The sequence below is a fragment of the Dipodomys merriami genome, unplaced genomic scaffold (genome assembly GCF_024711535.1).
Source record: "Dipodomys merriami isolate MVZ:Mamm:240054 unplaced genomic scaffold, mDipMer1.0.p SCAF_3, whole genome shotgun sequence".
NCBI classification, from domain to species: domain Eukaryota; kingdom Metazoa; phylum Chordata; class Mammalia; order Rodentia; family Heteromyidae; genus Dipodomys; species Dipodomys merriami.
Window position 1 is genome coordinate 19,357,691 of NW_027204492.1, and position 21,907 is coordinate 19,379,597.

At 40.9% G+C, this 21,907-nt stretch overlaps 1 protein-coding gene across 2 annotated transcripts in view; it reads left to right on the forward strand.

Moving 5' to 3' along the window:
- Nucleotides 1-21,907, forward strand: part of Zdhhc9 (zinc finger DHHC-type palmitoyltransferase 9) — a 35,284-nt gene extending 13,377 nt beyond the window's left edge. Inside the window, exons 3-10 of one of the 2 annotated variants that reach the window (XM_070039747.1) lie at nucleotides 1,655-1,815; nucleotides 6,877-7,035; nucleotides 15,239-15,376; nucleotides 16,524-16,570; nucleotides 17,862-17,966; nucleotides 19,417-19,520; nucleotides 19,915-20,011; nucleotides 20,497-21,907. In XM_070039747.1, coding sequence (XP_069895848.1) covers nucleotides 1,655-1,815; nucleotides 6,877-7,035; nucleotides 15,239-15,376; nucleotides 16,524-16,570; nucleotides 17,862-17,966; nucleotides 19,417-19,520; nucleotides 19,915-20,011; nucleotides 20,497-20,613 — 928 coding nt within the window. In that variant the 3' untranslated portion in view covers nucleotides 20,614-21,907. The remainder of the gene's footprint in view (nucleotides 1-1,654; nucleotides 1,816-6,876; nucleotides 7,036-15,238; nucleotides 15,377-16,523; nucleotides 16,571-17,861; nucleotides 17,967-19,416; nucleotides 19,521-19,914; nucleotides 20,012-20,496) is intronic. The other variant, XM_070039748.1, reaches the window with a different exon arrangement.

Below are 21,907 nucleotides of genomic sequence, written 5' to 3' on the forward strand. Positions count from 1 at the left end.
TGGGCAATCTCCAGGAAGGTGGTTGTTTTCTGTTAGTGTGGTAATTTTGCATGGTTTGCTGATGAAACAAAGCCTCATGCTTCTCCTATGTACTTGGGGTTCCTGGTAGGTGGTGGTGATTTTTGTTTCTGAGTTCGCTTTTTGGTTATGTGTGTCCATGAAGGGGAGCAATGGAAAGGAGGGTAATCCACAAGCTAGTGATATGCTTGAGCCTTAATTACCCTGAAGCCAGCTGCCAGAACCTTCAGTTCTCAAATTCTCCCCTCTCCTTAGCTTTTAGGAGAAGGAAGTAAATCATTAAAAAGCAAGCTAAGACCAAAGATTGTGTTAAAAGCAAGCAAGCGAACAAGCAAGCAAATAAACAAAAGAAGCTACTAAAATTATCTTGCAGGTTCAACAAATATGTTCATCTCATCACAAACTGCTTAGTCTAATATCACAGTTGGTCTCATCTCCTCATGCAGTTTTGTGTGGCAAGGAGGCAGGGGAGGATCGCCTGAGGGTTATTCTGAAACAGCAGTAAATATACAATCCAGGGTTAAACGTTTGCCCTGAATAGACTACAGCTTGCTTACTCCCTATGCTGATGAGGTAAGCTTTTTCCTTAGCTTTACTTTCTCTGCTTTCCCTCTGCTCCTTGCTCATCCACTTATAGTCTGCCTCCAGTGAAGATCTCTGTTTTCAAGGAGAAATGTGCCTCAGGACGATGATATAAATAGGTCAGCAATTACTCTTATTACATATTCCCATTCATTTGGTTTGATATTCAGTTCAGATCAATAAGTGTTTATTGATTTACTTATCTTTGTTCCCTTATATTAGGGTCTAAGAAATACAGAATCATAATGATAATTTTTTTTGTCAGTTCTGTGGCTTGAACTCAAGGGCCTGGGTGCTGTTCCCAAGGCTTTTTGTTCAAGGCTAGTGCTATACCACTTGACCCAAAGCCCCATATCTGGTGGTTAATCGAAGGTAAAAATCTCATGGACTTTCCTGCTCGAGCTGCTTTTGAACCATGATCCTCAAATCTCACCCTCCTGAATAGCTAGGATTACAAGGGTGAGCCACCAGTGCCTGACTGAGGTGGTCTTACTCCTTTTTTAATGGTCTTTAGTCACCTACTAGCTGAACTAATTGAGGCGATGAGGTATAGATGTTGCAGAGTCAGTCACCAGCTCTGAACCTTTTCATTGGTCTTAAAGCATGCTGAGATACCCTGTGTCCAACACTGTGAGCCTGCTTCCTAATTGTTCTTCTTTTGTTTTCCCTTCTCATCAAGTTCAAGCCTAATGCCAAATGAGTGGGTATGAAAATTCCTGGGCATTCCCAGAGTAAAAGCAGCCTTAGCAGATGTGTGCCTTTCCTGAGACAGACAAAATGTGGTTCCCATAGGCTGATAGTAGGCATAGGTTGCGGTAGGTTCCCTGAAGCCGTCTTTGTATGTTATAGGTGTCACCAGTTATTTAGTATGTGTTGAGCTTGTACTGTGTTCAAAACTATCTGTTAGGTGTTTGGAAAATTAGGTAAATATCATGGTCCTTGTCTTTGATGTACTGTTGATTCTGTTGTAGAGACCAGATGGGTATCCTTGTAACATTGGGAGAACAATATAGGGCTAAGTATAATGAACTGTTGAATTGCTTGTTTTCTTTAGGTGTCGCTACCTGGCTGCTCAGCTGTCTCCTGCCATTCCTGTGTTTGCTGCCATGCTTTTCCTTTTCTCTATGGCCACACTGTTGAGGACTAGTTTCAGTGACCCTGGAGTGATTCCTAGAGCACTACCTGATGAAGCAGCTTTCATAGAAATGGAGATAGGTAAGTCTTCCAAACAGATGGCAACTTTTGATGGTTGTCATCTTTTTAATAAGGGAATGGAGTCATAAAAGTAATCGAAGATTCATAGCCTACAAGCGTTTTCTCGCTAAGATCCGGAGTCTGAGATCACAAATGACTGCTCTATGAATTTGGTAAAGCAGGCATAGCAAGTTTATAAAGTCTTATGCTGTTTTTTCCCCCCATGGTAGGCTGCATTCCAGAGAGGATTTGTTAACTAAGGTCTGGGTGCATTATTTCCAAGAGGATTTTTTTTTACTTTTTTGGGGGAGGGTCACTACACATTTGTTTTATTGATGAGTGCCATAAACTTCCCCCACTAAGTATTATATGCATGCATATACATACAATTTGAGATGTAATTTTAGGGACTCATACATCTTCTGAAGTACATTCACAGGTCCCCTTACCAAGAATTCCTGTTTTAGGGAACAAGCAAGGTGAGAAGGAGCAGCTATGGTACAGGAACAACTCAAAATTCTAGGAGAGGTACAGGAGGTAATTTTAAACTCAGAACTGTACAGTCTATAGTGTAGGGTAAGGGTCTTTGTGACAGAGATTGAAATGCTACACTACCTAGAGCTATGATAGCTTCATGAATTAAAGTAGAACATCACAAGGCTAGAGAGAAGGATATCCTGGTTGTTCTCAATGTGAAAGAAGCCTGTGATACAAGTACTAGGAGAGAGTGGGATCCTACCGAACTAGCAGCAGTGTCTATCGAAATGTTTTTCAAGTTTGCACCAAAGTAGTTTGAGTCACCATCTCAATCAGAAAGTGATCTAGGACTTGTAAGGCTGAGAAGCTATGCTAGTCGAGTACCAGTCTATATCTGCCCTATATTTATTTGAAATGCTTTGAAGATACCCATGTCTTTGTAATTTTTTTGGCAGCCCTGTGGCTTGAACTCAGGGCCTCATACTTGCCAGACAGTCATTGTATTCACTTGATATACTGTGCCTGTTTTTTGAATAGGATCTTGCTTTTTGTTTGGACTGTGATCCTCCCATTTATACCTCCCCATGTCACTGGAATGACATGGTGACACATGTGGCACATGCCACTGGAATGACATGTGGGCCACCACACCCAGCTCTTGGTTGAGATGGCATCTCAAGTCATGATCCCTAATCTACTTCTGAAGTAGCTAATATTACAGGTGTGATTCACTGGTGCCTGCTTATTAGCACATTTCTTTTTGAAAAATTTCAGACCATTTTAGGTGAGTTAAGGAGAAATTGACTTGCATATATATGAACTGAATGGGTGGGAAGGGAATAGTGGAGAGAAAGCAGAAGCCAGGTATGATGTATAAATAGAGTCTTGGGGAGAGCTAAGGGTAGGACCAGAGGTAATTAAGTGCCACACATGAGGGAGAATTATGAGCTGTTTTTTTCTCCATCTGGATTCTTTTTTCTTTTCTTTTTTTTTTTGGGGGGGGGTCCAGTCATGGGGCCTGAACTCAGCCTGGGCACTGTCCCTCAGCTCTTCAGCTCAAGGCTAGCGCTCTACCACTTGAGCCACAGCACCACTTCCGGCTTTTTGTTTATGTGGTGCTGAGGAATTGAACCCAGGGCCTCAGGCATGCAAGGCAAGCGCTCTACCACTGAGCCACCTTCCCAGCCCCTCTTTTTCTTTAATATAAGTTTATTGTTATTATTAAGGTATCATACAGAGGGGTTACCATTTCATATATCAGGTAATGAATGCATTCCTTGCTTTTGGACAGTGTTGCCCCTTCCTTTGCTTTCCCTCAGTTTCCCCCTCCTGTCCCTGCCCACAAGTTGCATAGTTCATTTTTAACATAGTATATACTGAATACCATGCTTGCATTTGGTTCACTCTTCCTCCCTCTTCTTCTAGATTATTTCATAGACTGCTTTCTATTCTCATATGAAGAAACCGAAGGTCAAAGCAGTACCTTGACTAGTCTTTGGCATCTCACTTTAGATTCTCAACATGATTAGTTGTTTTCTCCTCCATTACTGGGCCTGTGGCTCAAACTCAAGCTGTCACATTGTGACCTTTGCATTTATCATGGCACTTTCAATAGAAGAACATATTCTTTTTGTTTGTTTTGTTTTGGTGTTACTGGGAATTGAATACATAGCATTCTACCACTTGAACCATGCTCCTAGTTCCTTCTTAAATTAGTTAATTTTGAAATGGAGTTTCACTTTATGACCAGGCTGGCCTGGGCAGTGATCCTCTTGCTTGGGAATGAGAGATGTGTACCACTGCACTCAGCTACTGGTTGAAACGGAGCCTTGTAAACTTCTTTTTGCCTGGGTTGACCTCAAACTGTGATCTCCTGATCTTCACTTATCAGCAAGCTAGGATTACAGGCATTGTACCCTGCTTTAGAAGAGTATATTCTTAGTTAATGCATATATTTATGTTAGCAAGTTTTTGTCAGCTTTATATTCAGCCATATATTTAATATTCTATGGAATAGGAAGAGAAGAAGTTGTATGATTTTTTTGTGTATGTGTCTTAGTGTCTCTGGGAGATTGAAATATGATCTCTGTCCCCCAGGTACCCTAATATAAAGGATATGCAAAGAAACATTAAGATGGCATGCTGGTACTTATGTCATTCTCTAATGAATTAGCTAAGACTTGTGACACACTGTTATTGTTTGATTTCACAGCACCTACCCCACTCTGCAAAAAAGGAAAAATGTTCCATATGGCAGATATTTTTAAAATAAAAATGAATTGAAATATATTCTGTTTTTAGAATTATACTGCATAGCAAGGGAGCAATGAGATGGCACTCTCACATGCTGTGGATGGGCAGGCCTGGAAGTCTGTCTGGGAAGCAGTTTGTTGCCAAACTTTTAAACCTTATGAGCTGTGAGGGTTCATATTCTCTGGCCTAGAAATTAAGGATTCATTTTTTGTGTTTGCCAGTCGTGGGGCTTGAACTTTGGGCCTGGACACTGCCCCTGAGCTTCTTATGCTCAAGGCTAGTGCTCTACCACTTGAGCCACAGCTCCACTTCTGGCTTTTTGGTAGTTTATTAGAGATAAGAGTTTCACAGACTTTTTTGCCCTGGCTGGCTTCAAACCTTGGCCCTCAGAGCTCAACCTCCTGATTAGCTAGGATTACAGACATGAACCATGAGTGCCTGGAATATTAAGGATTTTTTGAGGGTTTAGCTAAAAGACATAATCCAGATATTTAAGGCAATTTGCTATAGGAGGACTTCAATTTCATCTTTCCCTCCTATTTTCTCTTTAATAGGAATATAGCCATTTTAATGCTAGCAACTTTGTACATCACTCCTCAGACTTTACCATGCTCTTCTTTCAGCTTTAAAATAATTTTAAGCCAGGCTCTGGTCACTCACACCTGTAATGCTAGATACTCAGGAGGCTGAGATCTGAGGATCATGGTTCAAAGCCAGCCCAAGTAGGAAAGTTTATGAGATTCATGTCTAATTAACCACCAAAAAGGTGAAAGTGGAAGTGTGGCTCAAGTGGTAGAGCACTAGCCTTGAGCAAACAACAACAACAACAACAAAAAGCTCAGGGACAGCACTCAAACCCAGGACCAGCACACACAGAAAAGAGACGTTGTATACCATTGAATAAATGTCTTTGTAATTTTGATAAGCCCCTAGTGGTAGAATTACTGAATTATAAAGTACTGAACTAACTGCTGCCATATTGTTCACTGGTAAAGTAGAAGAATAACTTTTGCAACCATAGATTATAATGGGTATTTTTATACTTTTTTTTGGGGGGGGGTCCAGTCGTAGGTCCTGAACTCTGGGCCTGGGCACTGTCCCTCAGCTCTTCAGCTCAAGGCTAGCGCTCTACCACTTGAGCCACAGTGCCACTTCCGGGTTTTTTCTTTTTTTGCTTATGTGATGCTGAGGAATCGAACCCAGGGCCTCAGGCATGCAAGGCAAGCACTCTACCACTGAGCCACCTTCCCAGCCCTGGGTATTTTTATTCTTTTTAATATTTGTAAATATAGTAAGTGGAAATGCTATCTTTTGTTTTAATTTTTATTTCTCTGATTATTAGTAAAAATTGGGTATTTAATATATTTTTGGCATTTTTCTTTATGATTGCTTTTCTTTGTAATCAGACAACCAAGTTTGAAGAAATATTTTGTCAGCTGTGGGGCTTGAACTCAGGACCTGAGTGCTGTCCCTGAGCCTCTTTGTACTCAAGGCCTAGTGCTGTACCGCTTAAGCCACAGCACTACTTCCAGTTTTTGAGTCATTAATTGGAGATAAGAGTCTCACAGGGACTTTTCTGCTCTGGCTGGCTTTGAACTATGATCCTCAGATCTCAGCCTCCTGAGTAGCTAAGATTGCAGGTGTGGGCCACCAGTGCCTGTTAAGAAATACCTTTTTACTTATATATTTCAGAATTGCATGGCATTCAGTGGAATTTTGGGTGATACTGTAAAAGGTTGAAATTCTAGTCTTGAAATGCTCATCTAAAGAAGACATTGGACTCACTAGATACTATGTTGAAAATGATCTGTACAACTTGTGGGTGGGGATGGGATGGAAAAGCTGAGCGAGAGCAGGGGCAAGGTAGAAAGGGTGACACTACCCTGACTTAACTGACTTATGTGACTGTAACCCTTCTACACATCACCTTTATAATAACAATAATAAATAAAAAAATTAAAAAGTCTTCAGAAACAAAAAGAAGACATTGGACTGGAGAATACGTTTTGTGTGTGTATGTGTGTGCTGATACTGGGACTTAAAGTCAGGGCCTCATGCTCTTGCTCACATTTTTTGCTCATGGCTGGCACTCTACCACTCGAGCCACTTCTCCAGTCCGACATTTTTCTGGTTAATTGGAAAAGAATTTCATGGACTTTTCTAATCAGACTGGCTTTAATTGTGATCCTAAGATCTCAGCTTCCTGAATAGGATTACAGGCTGGAGTCATTAGCACCTGGCACTTGGGAATCTTTGGTGACCACCTCCCCCTCACTGTTTCTGGAAAGGTGGTAAGACTTTGAGCTCAAATAATGTCTAGCAATGAATGAAACTGTCTTTGTTTATTTACAGAAGCTACCAATGGTGCGGTTCCCCAGGGCCAGCGACCACCACCTCGTATCAAGAATTTCCAGATAAACAACCAGATTGTGAAACTGAAATACTGTTATACATGCAAGATCTTCCGTCCTCCCCGGGCCTCTCATTGCAGCATCTGTGACAACTGTGTGGGTGAGTAAAACCAAGGGGATGTTGCTTGAGGGAAAGGCTGAGCTGAACAGGGAGTGATGTCAGGGTGGTCACAAATTTTTGGGAAAAGTCAAAGGAGGTGAGAATATAGATTCAGATTATTAACAAAATAGATTTAAATAGAAAAAAAGCTCCTGAACTTAAAAATCAACAGTACTTGTGTAGATCAAATCACAAGTGGCTCTCAGTTTAAAATTAAAAAAAAAAACCACAAAACCTCTTTGGTAAGTGGGAAACTAAACTGTTTGTGAAATCTACATTTTCTTCTACGGGATTTATGTTATGTGGGGCCCATCTAACCAATGGGAGGAGGGAGGAGCATCATAGTCCACTGGAGGGCAGTATTGAGGAAGGAAGGTCTATGTGAGAAGTAGTATTCCCAAGAAGAGGATGGGTGCTAGCATTCGTGGAATTTCTATTATATACCAGGCACTGTGCTAAGCACTCTGTTGTTCCCTCATTTGGGACTTGTTACAACTCCCTGAAATTCCCATTTTACAGATAAGGAACTAGTAAATCATTTTGTGTGAGTTCATGAAATTAGCATGAGATAATGCTGGACCAGCTCTGATGGCAAAGCCTTTCATTTTTTTGTCTCTGTTGATACTGCAAGCATGACTGGTATAGCTGTACTGAATACCACATCTATGCAGTTTAGTTGTACACATTACATACTGTGTGCTAAATCCTGGGAAAGAGGAGACATGGACAGTAAATGTACTTCTTGATGGGCATATGTATGACACTGCTGATGTTTTCAATTCTACCATACATGCATACATTCTGTATGCATATAGCATGCCCAGAGTCCTGGCTTTCCTCATATTAGCCACATCCTTAGGTAAAGTTTGGGGAGATGCATCTTAATTTTTATGATGAAAATTGAAATGTAAGTAAAATTTTATACATCAAAACTCATTTAAAATGGATCAGAAAAATAAAGAATGTCTTATGTGAAGGTTTCATAAAGAATCATTTCTGCTTATTCATATTCTTAAATATAAATAACTCACAAAAGTTGATTTTTTCTTGTGCTGGTCCTAGGGCTTGACCCCAGTGCCTGAGAGCTTTCCCTTAGCTTTTTTTTGCTCAAGGCTAGCACTCTACCACTTGAGGCACAGCTCCACTTCTGGCTTTCTGGTGGATAATTGGATATAAGAGTTTTATGGACCTTCCTACATGGTTTGGTTTTGACTGTGATCCTCAGATCTCAGCCTCCTAAGTAGTGAGGATTATAAGCATAAGCCACCAGTGCTTGGCAAAAGTTTGATTTTTCTTTTTAAAAAAGTACTAATATTCTAGTAGAAATGTGGACACTTCACAAATCAAGAAATATATTACTGGGCTGGGAATATGGCTTAGCAGTACAGTGCTTGTGTAACATGTATGAAGCCCTGGGTTTGAGTCCTCAGTACCAAATAAACATTGAAAAGGCCAGAAGTGATGCTGTGGCTCTGGTGGTAGAATGCTAGCCTTGAGCAAAAGGAGCCCAGGGACAGTGCCCTGGCCCTGAGTTCAAGCCTCAGGACTGGCAAAAAAAAAAGAAAAAGGAAAAAGGAAATATATTAGTATGGAAAAATGTTCATCCCTATTTGTAATCAAAGAAAGATATATTAAACAGGATTTTTTTTTCTGGTCCTATGTCTTGAACTCTGGGCCTGGGCACTGTCCCTGGGCTCCTTTTGCTCAAGGCTAGCACTTTACCACTTGACCCACAGTGCCACTTACAGCTTTTTTTGTGATTAATTGGAGATAAGAATCTCACAGACTTGCCTGCCCAGGCTGGCTTTGAACCACACTCTTCAGATATCAGCCACCTGAATAGCTAGGATTACAGGTGTGAGCCACTGGTGTCCCACATCAGGATGCTTTTTGAAGTCTAGAAAATTAACAAAGAAACCTGATAAACTTTAGCTCTGTACTGGTATTAGTATAAATTGGGAAAAACTTTCAGTCAGGCAACCTAATAAGATTCATCAAAAGCAAAAGGACTGGGAAGAGTGGTAGAGTGCTTACTTAGCATGCATGAAGCCTTGGGTTCAATTCCTCGGTACCACCTAAACAGAAAAAGCCAGAAGTGGTGCTGTGGCTAACATGGTAGAGTGCTAGCCTTGAGCACAGAGAGGCTCAGGGACAGTGCCCAGGCTCTGAGTTCAAGCCCCAGGATTGGCAAAAAAAAAAAAAAAAAAAGCCTTAACCCAGCCGGGTGCCGGTGGCTCATGTGTGTAATCCGATACTCAGGAGGCTGAGATCTGAGGATCACAGTTAAAGCCAGCCTGGGTAGAAAAGTCCATGAGACTCTTATCTCCAATAAACCACCAGAAAACCAGAAGTGGCGCTATGGCTCAAGTGGTAGAGCGCTAGCCTTAAACTGAAGAGCTGAGGGACAGTGCCCATGCCCAGAGTTCAAGGCCCATGACCGACAAAAAAAAAAAAAAGCCTTGACCTTGTTAAATGGCACCTCCTGGAAGTGGCGCTGTAGCTCAAGTGGTAGAGCACTCGCCTTGAGCTAAAGAGCTGAGGGATAGTGCCCAGGCCCAGAGTTCAAGCCCCACCACCGACCACAAAAATAAAAAAAAGAAAAAGAAAAGAAAAGAAAATGGCACCTCCTTTGTACAACTACTTAAAAAATCATGTATACCCTTTGATTCCAGTGATACCTTTTGTGGTGACTTGATCTCAAGAAATTGGTGATACATCACTGGGTGTGCTAGTGCACTACTCTACTTTTAGTACTTGAGAGGCTGAATTAAGATCACAAATTGTGACTTTCAAGATAGCCTGGATTATAAAACATGGTCTAGGCTAGCCTGGACCACATAGTGAGAGAATTTGTCTCAACCCTCTTCCTTGCCTGTCCAAAAAAGAAATTGAAGCTATAGTGTAAGATTTAAGGATGGAACTGTATTATGAAAAATTGGGAAAAAACTATAATAGTTCACCAATAAATGAGTGGTCAGATGAATTCTAGGAGGTTCATACAATAAGCTATGGAAAAAGCACATACCAGAAAGCTAAATGGCCAAAACAGGAGATAGGATACATTTACAGTGTTGTCTCAGTTGCATATTTAAAAAGTGAGCTGGGCACTGGTGGCTCACACCTGTAATTTTAGCTACTCAGGAAGCTGAGATCTGAAGATTGCAGTTTGAAGCCAGCAGGGCAGGAAATTCCATAAGACTTTTTTCATTTTTTTAAATTAATTTTTAATCTTTATTTTTTTCAGGTCCTGGGGCTTGAGCTCAGGACCTGGGCACTGTTTTTGCGGGTTTTTTGTTTGTTTGTTTGTTTTTGCTCAATGCTACCTCTTTGCTACTTGAGCTACAGCTCCCCTTCTGACTTTTTTGGTGCTTAGTTAGAGATCAGAGTCTTGCAGACTTTTCTGCCCGGACTGGCTTCATATCTCAGTGCTCAGCCCTCAGCCTCCTGAGTAGCTAGGATTACAGGCATGAGCCACCAGCACGTTCCCATGAGACTGTTATCTCCACTAAACTATCAAAAAGAAGCCAGAAGTAGAACTGTGGCCCAAGTGGTAGAGCACTAGCCTTGAGCCAATGGAGCTCAGGGACAGAGCCTAGGCCCTGAGTTCAAGTCCCCGTACTGGCACAAAAAAAATTATCTATCTATCTATCTATCTATCTACCTATCTATCTATCTATCTATCTATCTATCTATCTATCTATCTATCTATCTATCTATCTAGAGATCTATAAAAAATCTATAAGGAGATGCCCAAGAATTATTATAGTTCATTATCTAAAAGTTGTGCAATTTTGAATTATTTTATTTTCATCATTTTTAATTTTAGTCTTTCAAGTTTTCTACAATGAGTATGGATTACTTGAAAGTGACTGAAATACTGTTAAAAAACATGCACCTGTATACATGTATATTTTCCAAATACTTTATATGGCAAGTTTGCTTAAACTGTGGCTATATCTAGACCCAACCCTAACCATTTAGCATGTCTTTCTTATTTTCATTTCCCTTCACTTTTCTGAAAAAATTTATTGTAGCCCTTTAACCAGAGGAAGTATCATTCTTACAGTTGTATATTTGATCACTACATAGCATATATAAAAGTGATTTCTTAGGGCTGGGAAAGTGGCTCAGTGGTAGAGTGCTTACCTTGCATGCATGAGGCTCTGGGTTCGATTCCTTAGCACCACATGTAAGCAGAAAAAGCTGGAAGTAGTACTGAGGCTCAAGTGGTAGGGTGCTGGCCTTGAGCTGAAGAGCTGAGGGACAGTGCCCAGGCTCAGAGTTCAGGTCCCATGACCAGCAAAAAAAAAAAAAAAAAAAAAGTGATTTCTCTTTTCATTTACATAATATTTGTTTAAGAAAATATGGGAAGTACAAAAATATAAAGAAAACAGTCCTAAATTTACTGTCCATTTTGTTGTTTTTTCTTCTAGTTCTCTGTCACTTGTGAAATGAGACTGCACATAAGAATTAATAATCCTGCTTTTGTGATTTAACATTATATCCTGAACTTTCTTCTAAATATTTAATAAATATTTTTGAGTATATTATTTTAGTGACTGTAATGCATCATATGGTTAGATTCTAGCTTATTTAGGCAATCTACTATTATTCAATATTTTTCATGGTTCTATTTTATTCATGACTCTAAAACTGCAATCAAAGTTATTAAGCTTAGGATGTGGAGAAATTGGAAGCTTCACGTAAAATGGTATAGCCTAGTGGAAGAAAGTTTGACAATTACTCAAAACTAATTAACTGTAGGATTACCATGTTGCCCAGTAGTTTTACTCCTGAGTACTTATTTATATTAGGCTTTTCAGGCTACTGTAACAAAATACTGTAGCATGGGTATCTTAATCAACATAAATTTATTTTCTCACAATTCTAACCAATAGGGTTAGTTTCTATTGAGATCTCTCTTTGATTTGCAGATGGCTTTCTTCTGGCTGTTTACACTTGGATTTTTCTCTGTGATAACACACTCCTTCTGTATCATCTTCTTAGGAGGACACTAGACCTATTGGATTAGGGACCCATGCTTATGATCTCATTTAGCCTTTATAATTTCTTTAAGGTTCCTATTTCCAAGTACAGGCACATTGGAGATTAGAACTTCAATATATAAATTGGCCAGGGGGATATAATTCAACCCATGACAATACACCAAATAATTTGAAAACTATTCAAAACATGCTGTACACAAATGTTCATAGCTTTGTTGGTTTGTTTATATTAGCATACATTGATTACATAAGGAGGTAGCATAGCCATGCAGAGAATGTCTTTCACTCTGTCATACCCTTCTCTCTGTCTTACCCACTTTCCCCTTCCTAAAATAATGCCAACCTATTGCATTGCTCTGTTTTCATACATGAAACAATCTACTTGACCACCATATTCATCTCTATCCACTGATTTTTTAAGCCCCACACCCTCCTGGTAGTTAATACTTCCCTCCTATAAAAGAGCATAGTATCGTGACTGTTTATAATAGCTAACAGGAGGAATCAACCTAGTGCCCATCAACTGATGAATGAACTAAGAAAAACATACAATTTAATCTTATTCATGTAAAATAAGAATGATATACTGAAATATGCTAAAACATGGAGGAACTTTAAAAACAATGCTATGTGAAAGAAGGCAGACACATGAGGATGACTATTGTTTCATTCCACTTATATGAAATACCTAGAATAGGCAAATTCATAGAGACAGAAGACTCAAGGTTGCCAGAGTGTGGGGGTAGGGAGACTGGAAAATGACTGTTGAATGGCTATAGAATTTTTATCTGGGTTAAAAAAATTCTTGGAAATAGTGATGATGGTTGTATAACATTGTACAACTAATACCCTGAATTGTACACTTAAAATGGTTAAAATGGCAACTTGCATGTTATAGATATTTTACCAGGATAAAATTTTAAATAAAAAATTGAATTAAGCTGGGAGCCAGTGGCTCATGCGTGAAATCCTAGCTACTCAGGAGGTTGAGATCTAAGGGTTGCAGTTCAAAGCCAGCCCAGGCAGAAAAGTCTGTGAGACTTATTTCTAATAAACTACTCAGAAGACACCAGAAGTATCACTGTGGCTCAAAGTGGTAGAGCAGTAGTCTTGAAAGAAAGAAAGAAGGAAAGAAGGAAGGAAGGAAGGAAGGAAGGGAGGGAGGGAGGGAGGGAAAGAAAGAGAGAAAGAAAGAAAGAAAGAGAGAAAGAAAGAAAGAAAGAAAGAAAGAAAGAAAGAAAGAAAGAAAGAAAGAAAGAGAAAAAAAGAAAGAAAGAAAGAGAAAAAAAGAAAGAAAGAGAAAGATTGAACTTAGATTTTTTTGTGCCAGTCTTGGGGCTTGAACTCAGGGCCTGGCCACAGTCTTGGAGCTTTTTTTGTTCAAGGCTAGTGCTCTCTCATTTGAGCTGTAGCTCCATTTATGGCTTTTTTGGGTGGTTAATTGGAAATAAGAGTCTCACAGACTTTCCTGCTTAGGCTGGCCTTCTCATTTAGTCATGTACAAACATATATATGGCCATTTTTTTCTTTAATTTTCTCTTTCTATGTTTTGTGTGTGTGTGTGTGTGTGTGTGTGTGTGTGTGTGTGTGTGTGTGTGTGTGTGTGTGTGTGTGTGTGTGTGTGTGTGTGTGTGTGTGTGTGTGTGTGTGTGTGTGTGTGTGTGTATGCATGCATGCTGGTCCTAGGGCTTGAACTCAGGGCCTGGACACCGTCTCTGACCTCTTTTGCTCAAAGCTAGTGCTGTATCACTTGAATCACAGCTCCACTTCTGGCTTTTCAATGGTTAATTCCTGCCCAGAATGGTTTCAAACTGTGATCCTTGGTTCTCAGCCTCCTGAGTACTAGGATTGCAGGCATGAGCCACTAGGACCTGACTCTAATATTTTTTAATGTACAGAAACCATTTTTTATGGTATGGTACTAGGGTTTGAATTCAGGGTTTTATGCTTGCAAGGCAAGTGCTCTACCACCTGATCCATGCCTCTAGCTTTTCTTGCTTTAGTTTATTTTTAGGTAGGCTCTTGCTTTTTCCAGGGTAATTCTCAGACCTTGATCCTCTTACCTGCATAGCTGATATTACAGGTAATACTATACTCTGTTTGTTTAGATAGGATCACATTAACTTTTTGCCTGGGCTAGCCATGAACCACTATTCTCCCAGTCTCTGCATCAGGAGAAGCTGGACTACAGGATTACTTTAATATATTTTCTAAAGTTGATAATGTCAAGTGTTTTCTTCCAGTATTATTATTATTATTATTATTATTATTATTATTATTGTCGGTTGTGAGGTCTGAACTCAGCCTGGCCACTGTCCTTCAGCTCTTCAGCTCAAGGCTAGCACTCTACCACTTGAGACAGTGCCACTTCCAGTTTTCTGGTGGTCCATTGGAGATAAGAGTCTCACTGACTTTCCTGCCGAGGCTGGCTTTGAACCGTGATTCTCAGATCTCAGCCTCCTGAGTAGCTAGGATTACAGGCATGAATCACTGGCACCTGGTTGATATATATTTTTAATATGCTGAGGTCAATAAAGACCACACTACTCATTTTACAACATTTCTTTGACTGTTTTCACTTATTTCTTCTTCCTAAACTTAGTAGGCCCAACTTGCTAAGGATTTTTTTTTTGGGGGTCCGGTCATGGGGCCTGAACTCTGGGCCTGGGCACTGTCCCTCAGCTCTTCAGCTCAAGGCTAGCGCTCTACCACTTGAGCCACAGCACCACTTCCGGCTTTTTTCTTTTTGCTTATGTGGTGCTGAGGAATCGAACCCAGGGCCTCGAGCATGCAAGGCAAGCGCTCTACCACTGAGCCACTTTCCCAGCCCCTTGCTAAGGATTTTTTAAAGTGGTACTGGGATTTGAACTCAAGGCCTTTTGCAAGAAATGTGCTTTCAGCACTGTGAAGGTTTTTATTTGTAAAAATGCCTTTGCAGAGTAAGGCAGATGAATTCCTCAGAGCCTTAGTTTTTCCATCTGTAAAGTGGGGAAGAGTATATCCTTTTCCTTTCACGTAACTCAGTGTTTTTGAGAATCTAATGAAATGGTTATGAAGATATTTTGGAAAAGAATAATGATTGTGTTTTATATATCTGAAGTAGATGCTTACCCTGGGGTCTTGAATGAGATATTATGTGGATGATGGGATTACTTTTGCTAAGGAGGCTTTGTCATTGACCTCTCTTTTTCTCACAGAGCGCTTCGACCATCACTGCCCCTGGGTAGGAAATTGTGTTGGAAAGAGGAACTACCGCTATTTCTACCTCTTCATTCTTTCTCTTTCCCTCCTCACAATTTATGTCTTCGCTTTCAACATCGTCTATGTGGCCCTCAGTGAGTATGCAGGGCTGTTGTCTCTGTGGCCAGAGTGGGGTGAGGTGGGATAAGACTTCAGGTCTGAGTATGGGGGTGGTTGGGTTTCTGGTGGGAACTTGCCATTTAGGAAGGCACCTCAGGACCACTTAGCAATGAATACTATGGGCCACTTTGAAGCTGGCCTATAAACCTCAGCTCATATCAATAGATATTTGCTGTATGTGGTGGCCTTAACTCTAATCCTCTGCTGAAGACTGGAGCCCTGATTACTGCTCTATATCCAGAGAACTGTGCATTTCTGATGCCAAGGTCTGGGAATGTAGTTTTCCTCTGCATAGCCTTTCCTCTTCTGCCTTTAAGACCTACTTTGCACTGGGGAGGAGGGGAAGGTTTTTATCTATCTTTTTTTTTTGTTGTTGGTCTTGGGGCTTGAACTCTGGGCCTAGGCACTGTCCCTGAGCTGTTCAGCTCAAGGCGAGCACTTTACCACTTGAGCCACAGAGCCACTTCTGGTTTTCTGGTGGTTAATTGGAGATAAGAGTCTCACAGACTTTCCTGCCTGGGCTGGCTTTGAACCAATGAGTAGCTAGGATTACAGGCATGAGCCACTGGAGCCTGGCTGCTTTCTTTTTTTATCTAAAGAAATGCATTTTAGTAGCTCAGAGTTTACTTTGAGAAGTTGGTAATACATGCCCACATGTATACATGTACACAGACTAGACACACTTACGACCAAGCTAGGGGCAGATGCAGCGTGGAGTAAAGGGAATTCTCTTGATGAAGACAGCTTCCTGGAAAGGAGCTTTGAGTTGAATTTGCAAGAGACAGGTAGAGAGGGTGTTTTGGGACGATTTCTGGTTTCTTTCATCGGTTACTATCCCTCTACATACCTATATTTGGGAACTGGAAAGGGGGAAGTGAGTACAAAGTTTGGCTTCTGCCCAACTGTAATCTTGTGTGTGGTCATGCATTGGAAACAAACTCCTCAGTCATGAGGCTGCCTGCACGGAGGCAAGACTCTTCACTCTTGACCCAGTGAGAGCTCCTGTCTTGCCTGTATATAGCATGAGGTAGAGAGGAAAAGAACTGAATAGACAGTAGAGTGCTTTATAGTTTTGACTGAATTCACTAATTTTTCTATCTATTCCTCCTTCTAATTTCACAGAATCCTTGAAAATTGGCTTCTTGGAGACGCTGAAAGAAACTCCTGGAACATATCCTTTCCTGGCACTATGTCATTGTAAAGCCTTCTTAAACTACTTTGAAGCATGTTTTCTCCCTCCAGTTCTCCCACCTTCTAGGTTTCTAGACATCAGAGTGTGCCAAAGCCTAAAATTATGAAATATAGTCTAACGGTAGCAACCAGACTAGAAGATGGCCAAGACTTAAAAGGGAGGCCTTTCCCTTGCCCCTTTCTCATCTGCCTACCCCCAGATTCTCCCAAGATCAGACCTATGTCTCTCTAGCAGGTTGTACTTTGCCTCAGTACACCTTGTATGTATGTCATTTACTGGAGGCTCCACTAGGATTTGTTTTGTGCAGTGACTTCATTTCTGAAAAGGATATTTAGAACCATATCTCATTTCTTTCTTTCTTTCTTTTTTTTTTTTTTGTCGGTCATGAGGCTTGAACTCTGGGCCTGGACACTGTCCCTCAGCTCTTCAGCTCAAGGCAAGTGCTCTACCACTTGAGCTACAGTGCCACTTCCGGTTTTCTAGTGGTTTATTGGAGATAGGAGTCTCACGGTCTTTCCTGCCCGGGCTGCCTTTGAACTGCGATCCTCAGATCTCAGCCTCCTGAGTAGCTAGGATTGCAGGCGTGAGCCACTGGCGCCCAGCTCATATCTCATTTCTTTCCTGCTAATTTTTCATTAATTAATTAATTTTGCTGGACCAGGGGCTTGAAAGTCAGCATCTGGGTTCTGTTCCTGTGCTTTGTGTGTGTATGCTGGTAGTAGGGCTTGAACTCAGGGCCTGGGTGCTGTCTCTGAGCTCTTTTACCCAAGGCTAGTTCTCTAAAACTCTTGAGACATAATTCCACTTTCGGCATTTTTGTGGTTAATTGGAGATAAGAGTCTCATAGACTTTTCCTGCCTGGACTGGCTTCAAATCATAATCCTCAGATCATAGACTCCTGAGTGGCTAACACTACAGTTGTAAGCCACTGATACCCAGCCAAAATTTTATTTTTTGATGAAATTTCCGTTGACAGTGATGGTCAACAGTGGTTAGCTTTTGCCCCTTCTTACGTATCCTCTTTAAAGAGCCAATGGTGAACAAACAGGCAAATACTTAAATATACTAGAGATGCTAGAAATTTATAGTGAATAAAAGTCTTTACCTTTCATAAAGGATCTGTCTAGTGAGTTTAGACTTCATCTATTGTTTTATATGAATATTTGACTTTTGTGATGTTGTTGTAAGATGTAAGGATGGTATAACTTGATGGATTGATACATCAAGTTCCCTAGTGTGACTTCTTCAAAATTCCTTAACCTAGCCTCACTGTTCTAGAAGTTCTCATTTGCTTCTTCACACTCTGGTCTGTTGTGGGACTGACTGGATTTCACACTTTCCTCGTGGCTCTCAACCAGACAACTAATGAAGATGTGAGTCAATTTTCTGTTTTGTACCATATATTCTTTTCCCAAAAGCATATGCTCTTGTTACCTGCTAGAGAACAAAGTCTCTAGGGTCTGGAAGTTTGAGGACTGATATTAGAGGTTGTTAAATCAGATCTGTGGAAATGAAGGTGGACTGCTTTGTTTGGAGCTGAATGCTTGTTGGAGTATTAGGAAGAATTTGAAAAGTTAGATGGTCTTTAACTGTTCATAGATCCTTAAAGGTTAGCTGAAGGTCTGATGTGGTAACACATGCCTGTAATCACAGCTACTGGGAAACTGAGGCAGGAAGATCATAAATTTGGGTTCAAGGCCAGTTTGTGCTACATAGTGTGATGCTGCTCCAGTCTCTCCTCCAACAAGCGGCTAGTTGATGCTTCTGGGTTAGAATGGGGAAGGATAGGAATAAATCTTTACTTTCTAAAATTTACCAATTCATTCACATTTACTGTAGAAAATTCAGAAAATACACTGGCACATAAAAAAGAAAATAAATCCCTATAACTTTACCTTGTAGGTATCATCTTATTTAATGTATGATTTTTAGGCTTCTGGACTTGGTCTAGATTTGGTGTGTGTGTGTGTGTGTGTGTGTGTGTGTGTGTGTGTGTGTGTGTGTGTGTGTGTGTGTGTGTGTGTGTGTGAACATGTGTGTGTATTTGATGGTAATAGGGATTGAATTTAGGTAGGTCCCTGAGCTTGCTATGTGAGCACTCTACCACTTGAGTCATGCCTCTAGCCCCTTTTTACCTTGGTTATACTTTATATTTTTTTTCTTGCTTTATATTCTTTGGCCAGCCTGGAATGTAATCCTTTTACTTGCACATCTCTGTTTCAGTGGGGATGAGAGCTATATGCCACAGTGCCCAGCAATTGTGCTTCCCCAGTAGCTTGTATGGCAGGCTTACACCACTATACTCAGCCATTGGTTAAGATGGAGTCTTGTAAACTTTTATGCCCATGCTGGCCTCACACCATGATATCCCAATCCCTGCTTCCCAAGAAGCTACGATTAGAGGTTTGAGGCCATACATAGCTTATACTATATATTTTTAATGAAAATAGTGCATATTCATGTATCTGAGTTTTTCTTTGTCTTGGAAATGTATTTTCACATCTATATATGTATTTATTTTTTGTTTCTATGTGTTATACAGGTGGGATTTCATTGTGACATCTTCTTACCTATTTACAATATATTCTAATTAATCTCACCCACTCTGTCCCTCTGTCTTCATGTGTTTCTTTTTATTGTGATAAAATATGCACAATGTACCATCTTAGTCATTTTAGAATATACTGTTTGTTGACATTTAATTCATCACACTATTGTACAGTTATTGCCACATCCACCTCCTGTACTTTTTCATAATCCCATGGTGCGTGAATTTCTTCAGCATCATTTTTTAAAATGTAAGCTTTGACTTTTATTTTGCAGATCAAAGGATCTTGGACAGGGAAGAATCGTGTCCAGAATCCCTACAGTCATGGCAACATTGTAAAGAACTGCTGTGAAGTTCTGTGTGGTCCCTTGCCCCCCAGGTACTTAAGGGTCTAAAACATCCTGGGATTCTTGGTACAAACCATTCAATCCCATCCTGTTACCTGGTCTGAGGCATTTCTGAGTGGGGCTTCATGTTGTCAAATAGATTTCCTAGGGATTGTTACATGGTACCATTGTCTACATGGAACCATAGGCCATGGGCTGGTTATTTTGAAGGGATGGTCTTTCATTCTTATTTCATTTGTTTGTTCTTTAGTTAATGTGACAGTCACTGGTTTGTAGAACAAAAAATGAATGGAAGATAGGAGATGTGTGCTAAGAAGATTTACCAAATATATATTTAGATTTTTCAATATACACAGCATAGTTGTGTATGGGAAGAAGAGTGAAAGCCAGTGGCAAATCCCTGATTAACTCTCTTGTCTTCTTCAGTGTGCTGGATCGGAGGGGTATTTTACCATTGGAGGACAGTGGAAGTCGACCTCCTAGTACTCAAGAGACCAGCAGCAGCCTTTTGCCACAGAGCCCAGTAAGTGTTCCTGGTTTATGACTGAATTAATGATAACATATAGATTACAATTACTTCTTAGAAATAGAATTAGACAGCTTTGTATCCTAATTTCTCCAGCTTCCTTGGCTTTGTTTGTGCCCTGACATTGCCTTTAGTGCTTTGTGTCCTTGAAATAGATTAATACTTATTCATTTTTGACATATATTGAGCCAGTCCTTTCCCTCTTCCTTTCCCCCTCCCCTTCCCCTTTCCCTCCTCTCACCCTCCCTCTCAATTTTGAGGAATATTGTGGACAGTTTTAAAGAAATAACTCAAATAAGCTTCAGGTGTATTTTGCTGAGAAGATGATATCTTGGTCTTTGGTCTGAGTTTGGCAACAATAGCTGCACATCTTTAGTATCGCTCTGCTCAAAGGCCTCCGAGGAAGACTTCAGTGTCTGTGACTTCTGCACTGGATTTTGGAACAGAACTTGTGTTGAACATCTTATCTTTTTCCTTCTCAGGCCTCAACAGATCACATGAACTCCAATGAGATGCCAGAGGACACCAGCACTCCAGAAGAGATGCCACCTCCAGAGCCCCCAGAGCCACCACAGGAGGCAACTGAAGCTGAGAAGTAGTCTATCTATGGAAGAGACTTTTGTTTGTGTTTAATTAGGGCTATGAGAGAGTTCAGGGGAGAAGATAAATCTGAGACAGAGAACAAATAAGCTTTTACTGTTTTTCTTTGGTCTTTAATCACCCAATTGCACACTGGCATTTTCTTGCTGCAAGCTTTTTAAATTTCTGGACTCAAGGCAGTGGCAGAAGATGTCAGTCACCTCTGACAACTGTACAAATGGGTCTCTTGAGGCCCTGGCACTGGTTTTCCATGGCCTTGGTCATGGCACCTCCGTGAATTCCCCTTTCCTCCCTTCAGATCTCAGCTTTCCTGCTTGGGGGTCATTGGTCTCATTCTGGGGCTAAAGATTCTTCAGACTGCCTCAAATCCTTTTAAGCTGGTGCATGTCCTGAGTCCAGAGGCAGTCTCAGAGACCTCCGGCCAGGGAATCCTAATTGGGTTCTTGTTCCTTTAGCATTGATGATGGTTGAAGTGTGAGGTTGGAGGATTCTTCTGGCCACAAATGCAAGCATTGCCAGCCAGTCCTTTTAGGAATAGAGCAGGTACCTTCTACTTATATTTATTCGTGTAGCTTCTCCTTTCTCCTCATCAACTTTCTAACATCCAATCCTCACTCTTCCCCACTAGATATATGTAAGTAGTTGTAGTACAGATAACAGTATTTACATTTCTTGTAGATTCTCCAGAAACTTCAATACCTGTGCTATTCTCAATAAGAATTGATACGATGCCAACAGCATAGCCCCTCATACTCTGTCTCATCTCTCTTCCTTTCTCATTAGCCCACTTTACGTTTATTCCTTTGACTCTTGCTCCCATTAGGAGCTGGAATGGCAGTAATAAAAGTCTGAGCTTTGGTATTCCTTTTCCTCAGAGGAAGCTCAAGTGCTCATTAAACACTACCCCCTCAGATTCCTTGTGTGAGGCCTGCAATGGTCCTAAATGCACAAATGGGGAAACCAAGGCACAGAGAGGCTCTCCTCTCCTCTCCCTCTATGTCCCCTGAAAAAAAAAGGTTAACCAGTACTTCCATTAAGCCTCGGCTGAGTGAGGGAAAGCCCAGCACTGCTGCCCTCCCGGGTAATCCACTCCAAGGCCTCAGCCCACCTCGGGCAATGGTAACCACACTAGGGGCTTCCTCCAAGCCCCACTCTTCCAGCACTTCCACCGGCAGAGTCCTAGAGCCACTTCACCCTGGGGGTATGCTGTGGCCCCCCTGGTCAGCTCTGCTCAGGACCTGCACTATTTCAGGGAAGAAGATTTATGTATTATATGTGGCTATATTTCCTAGA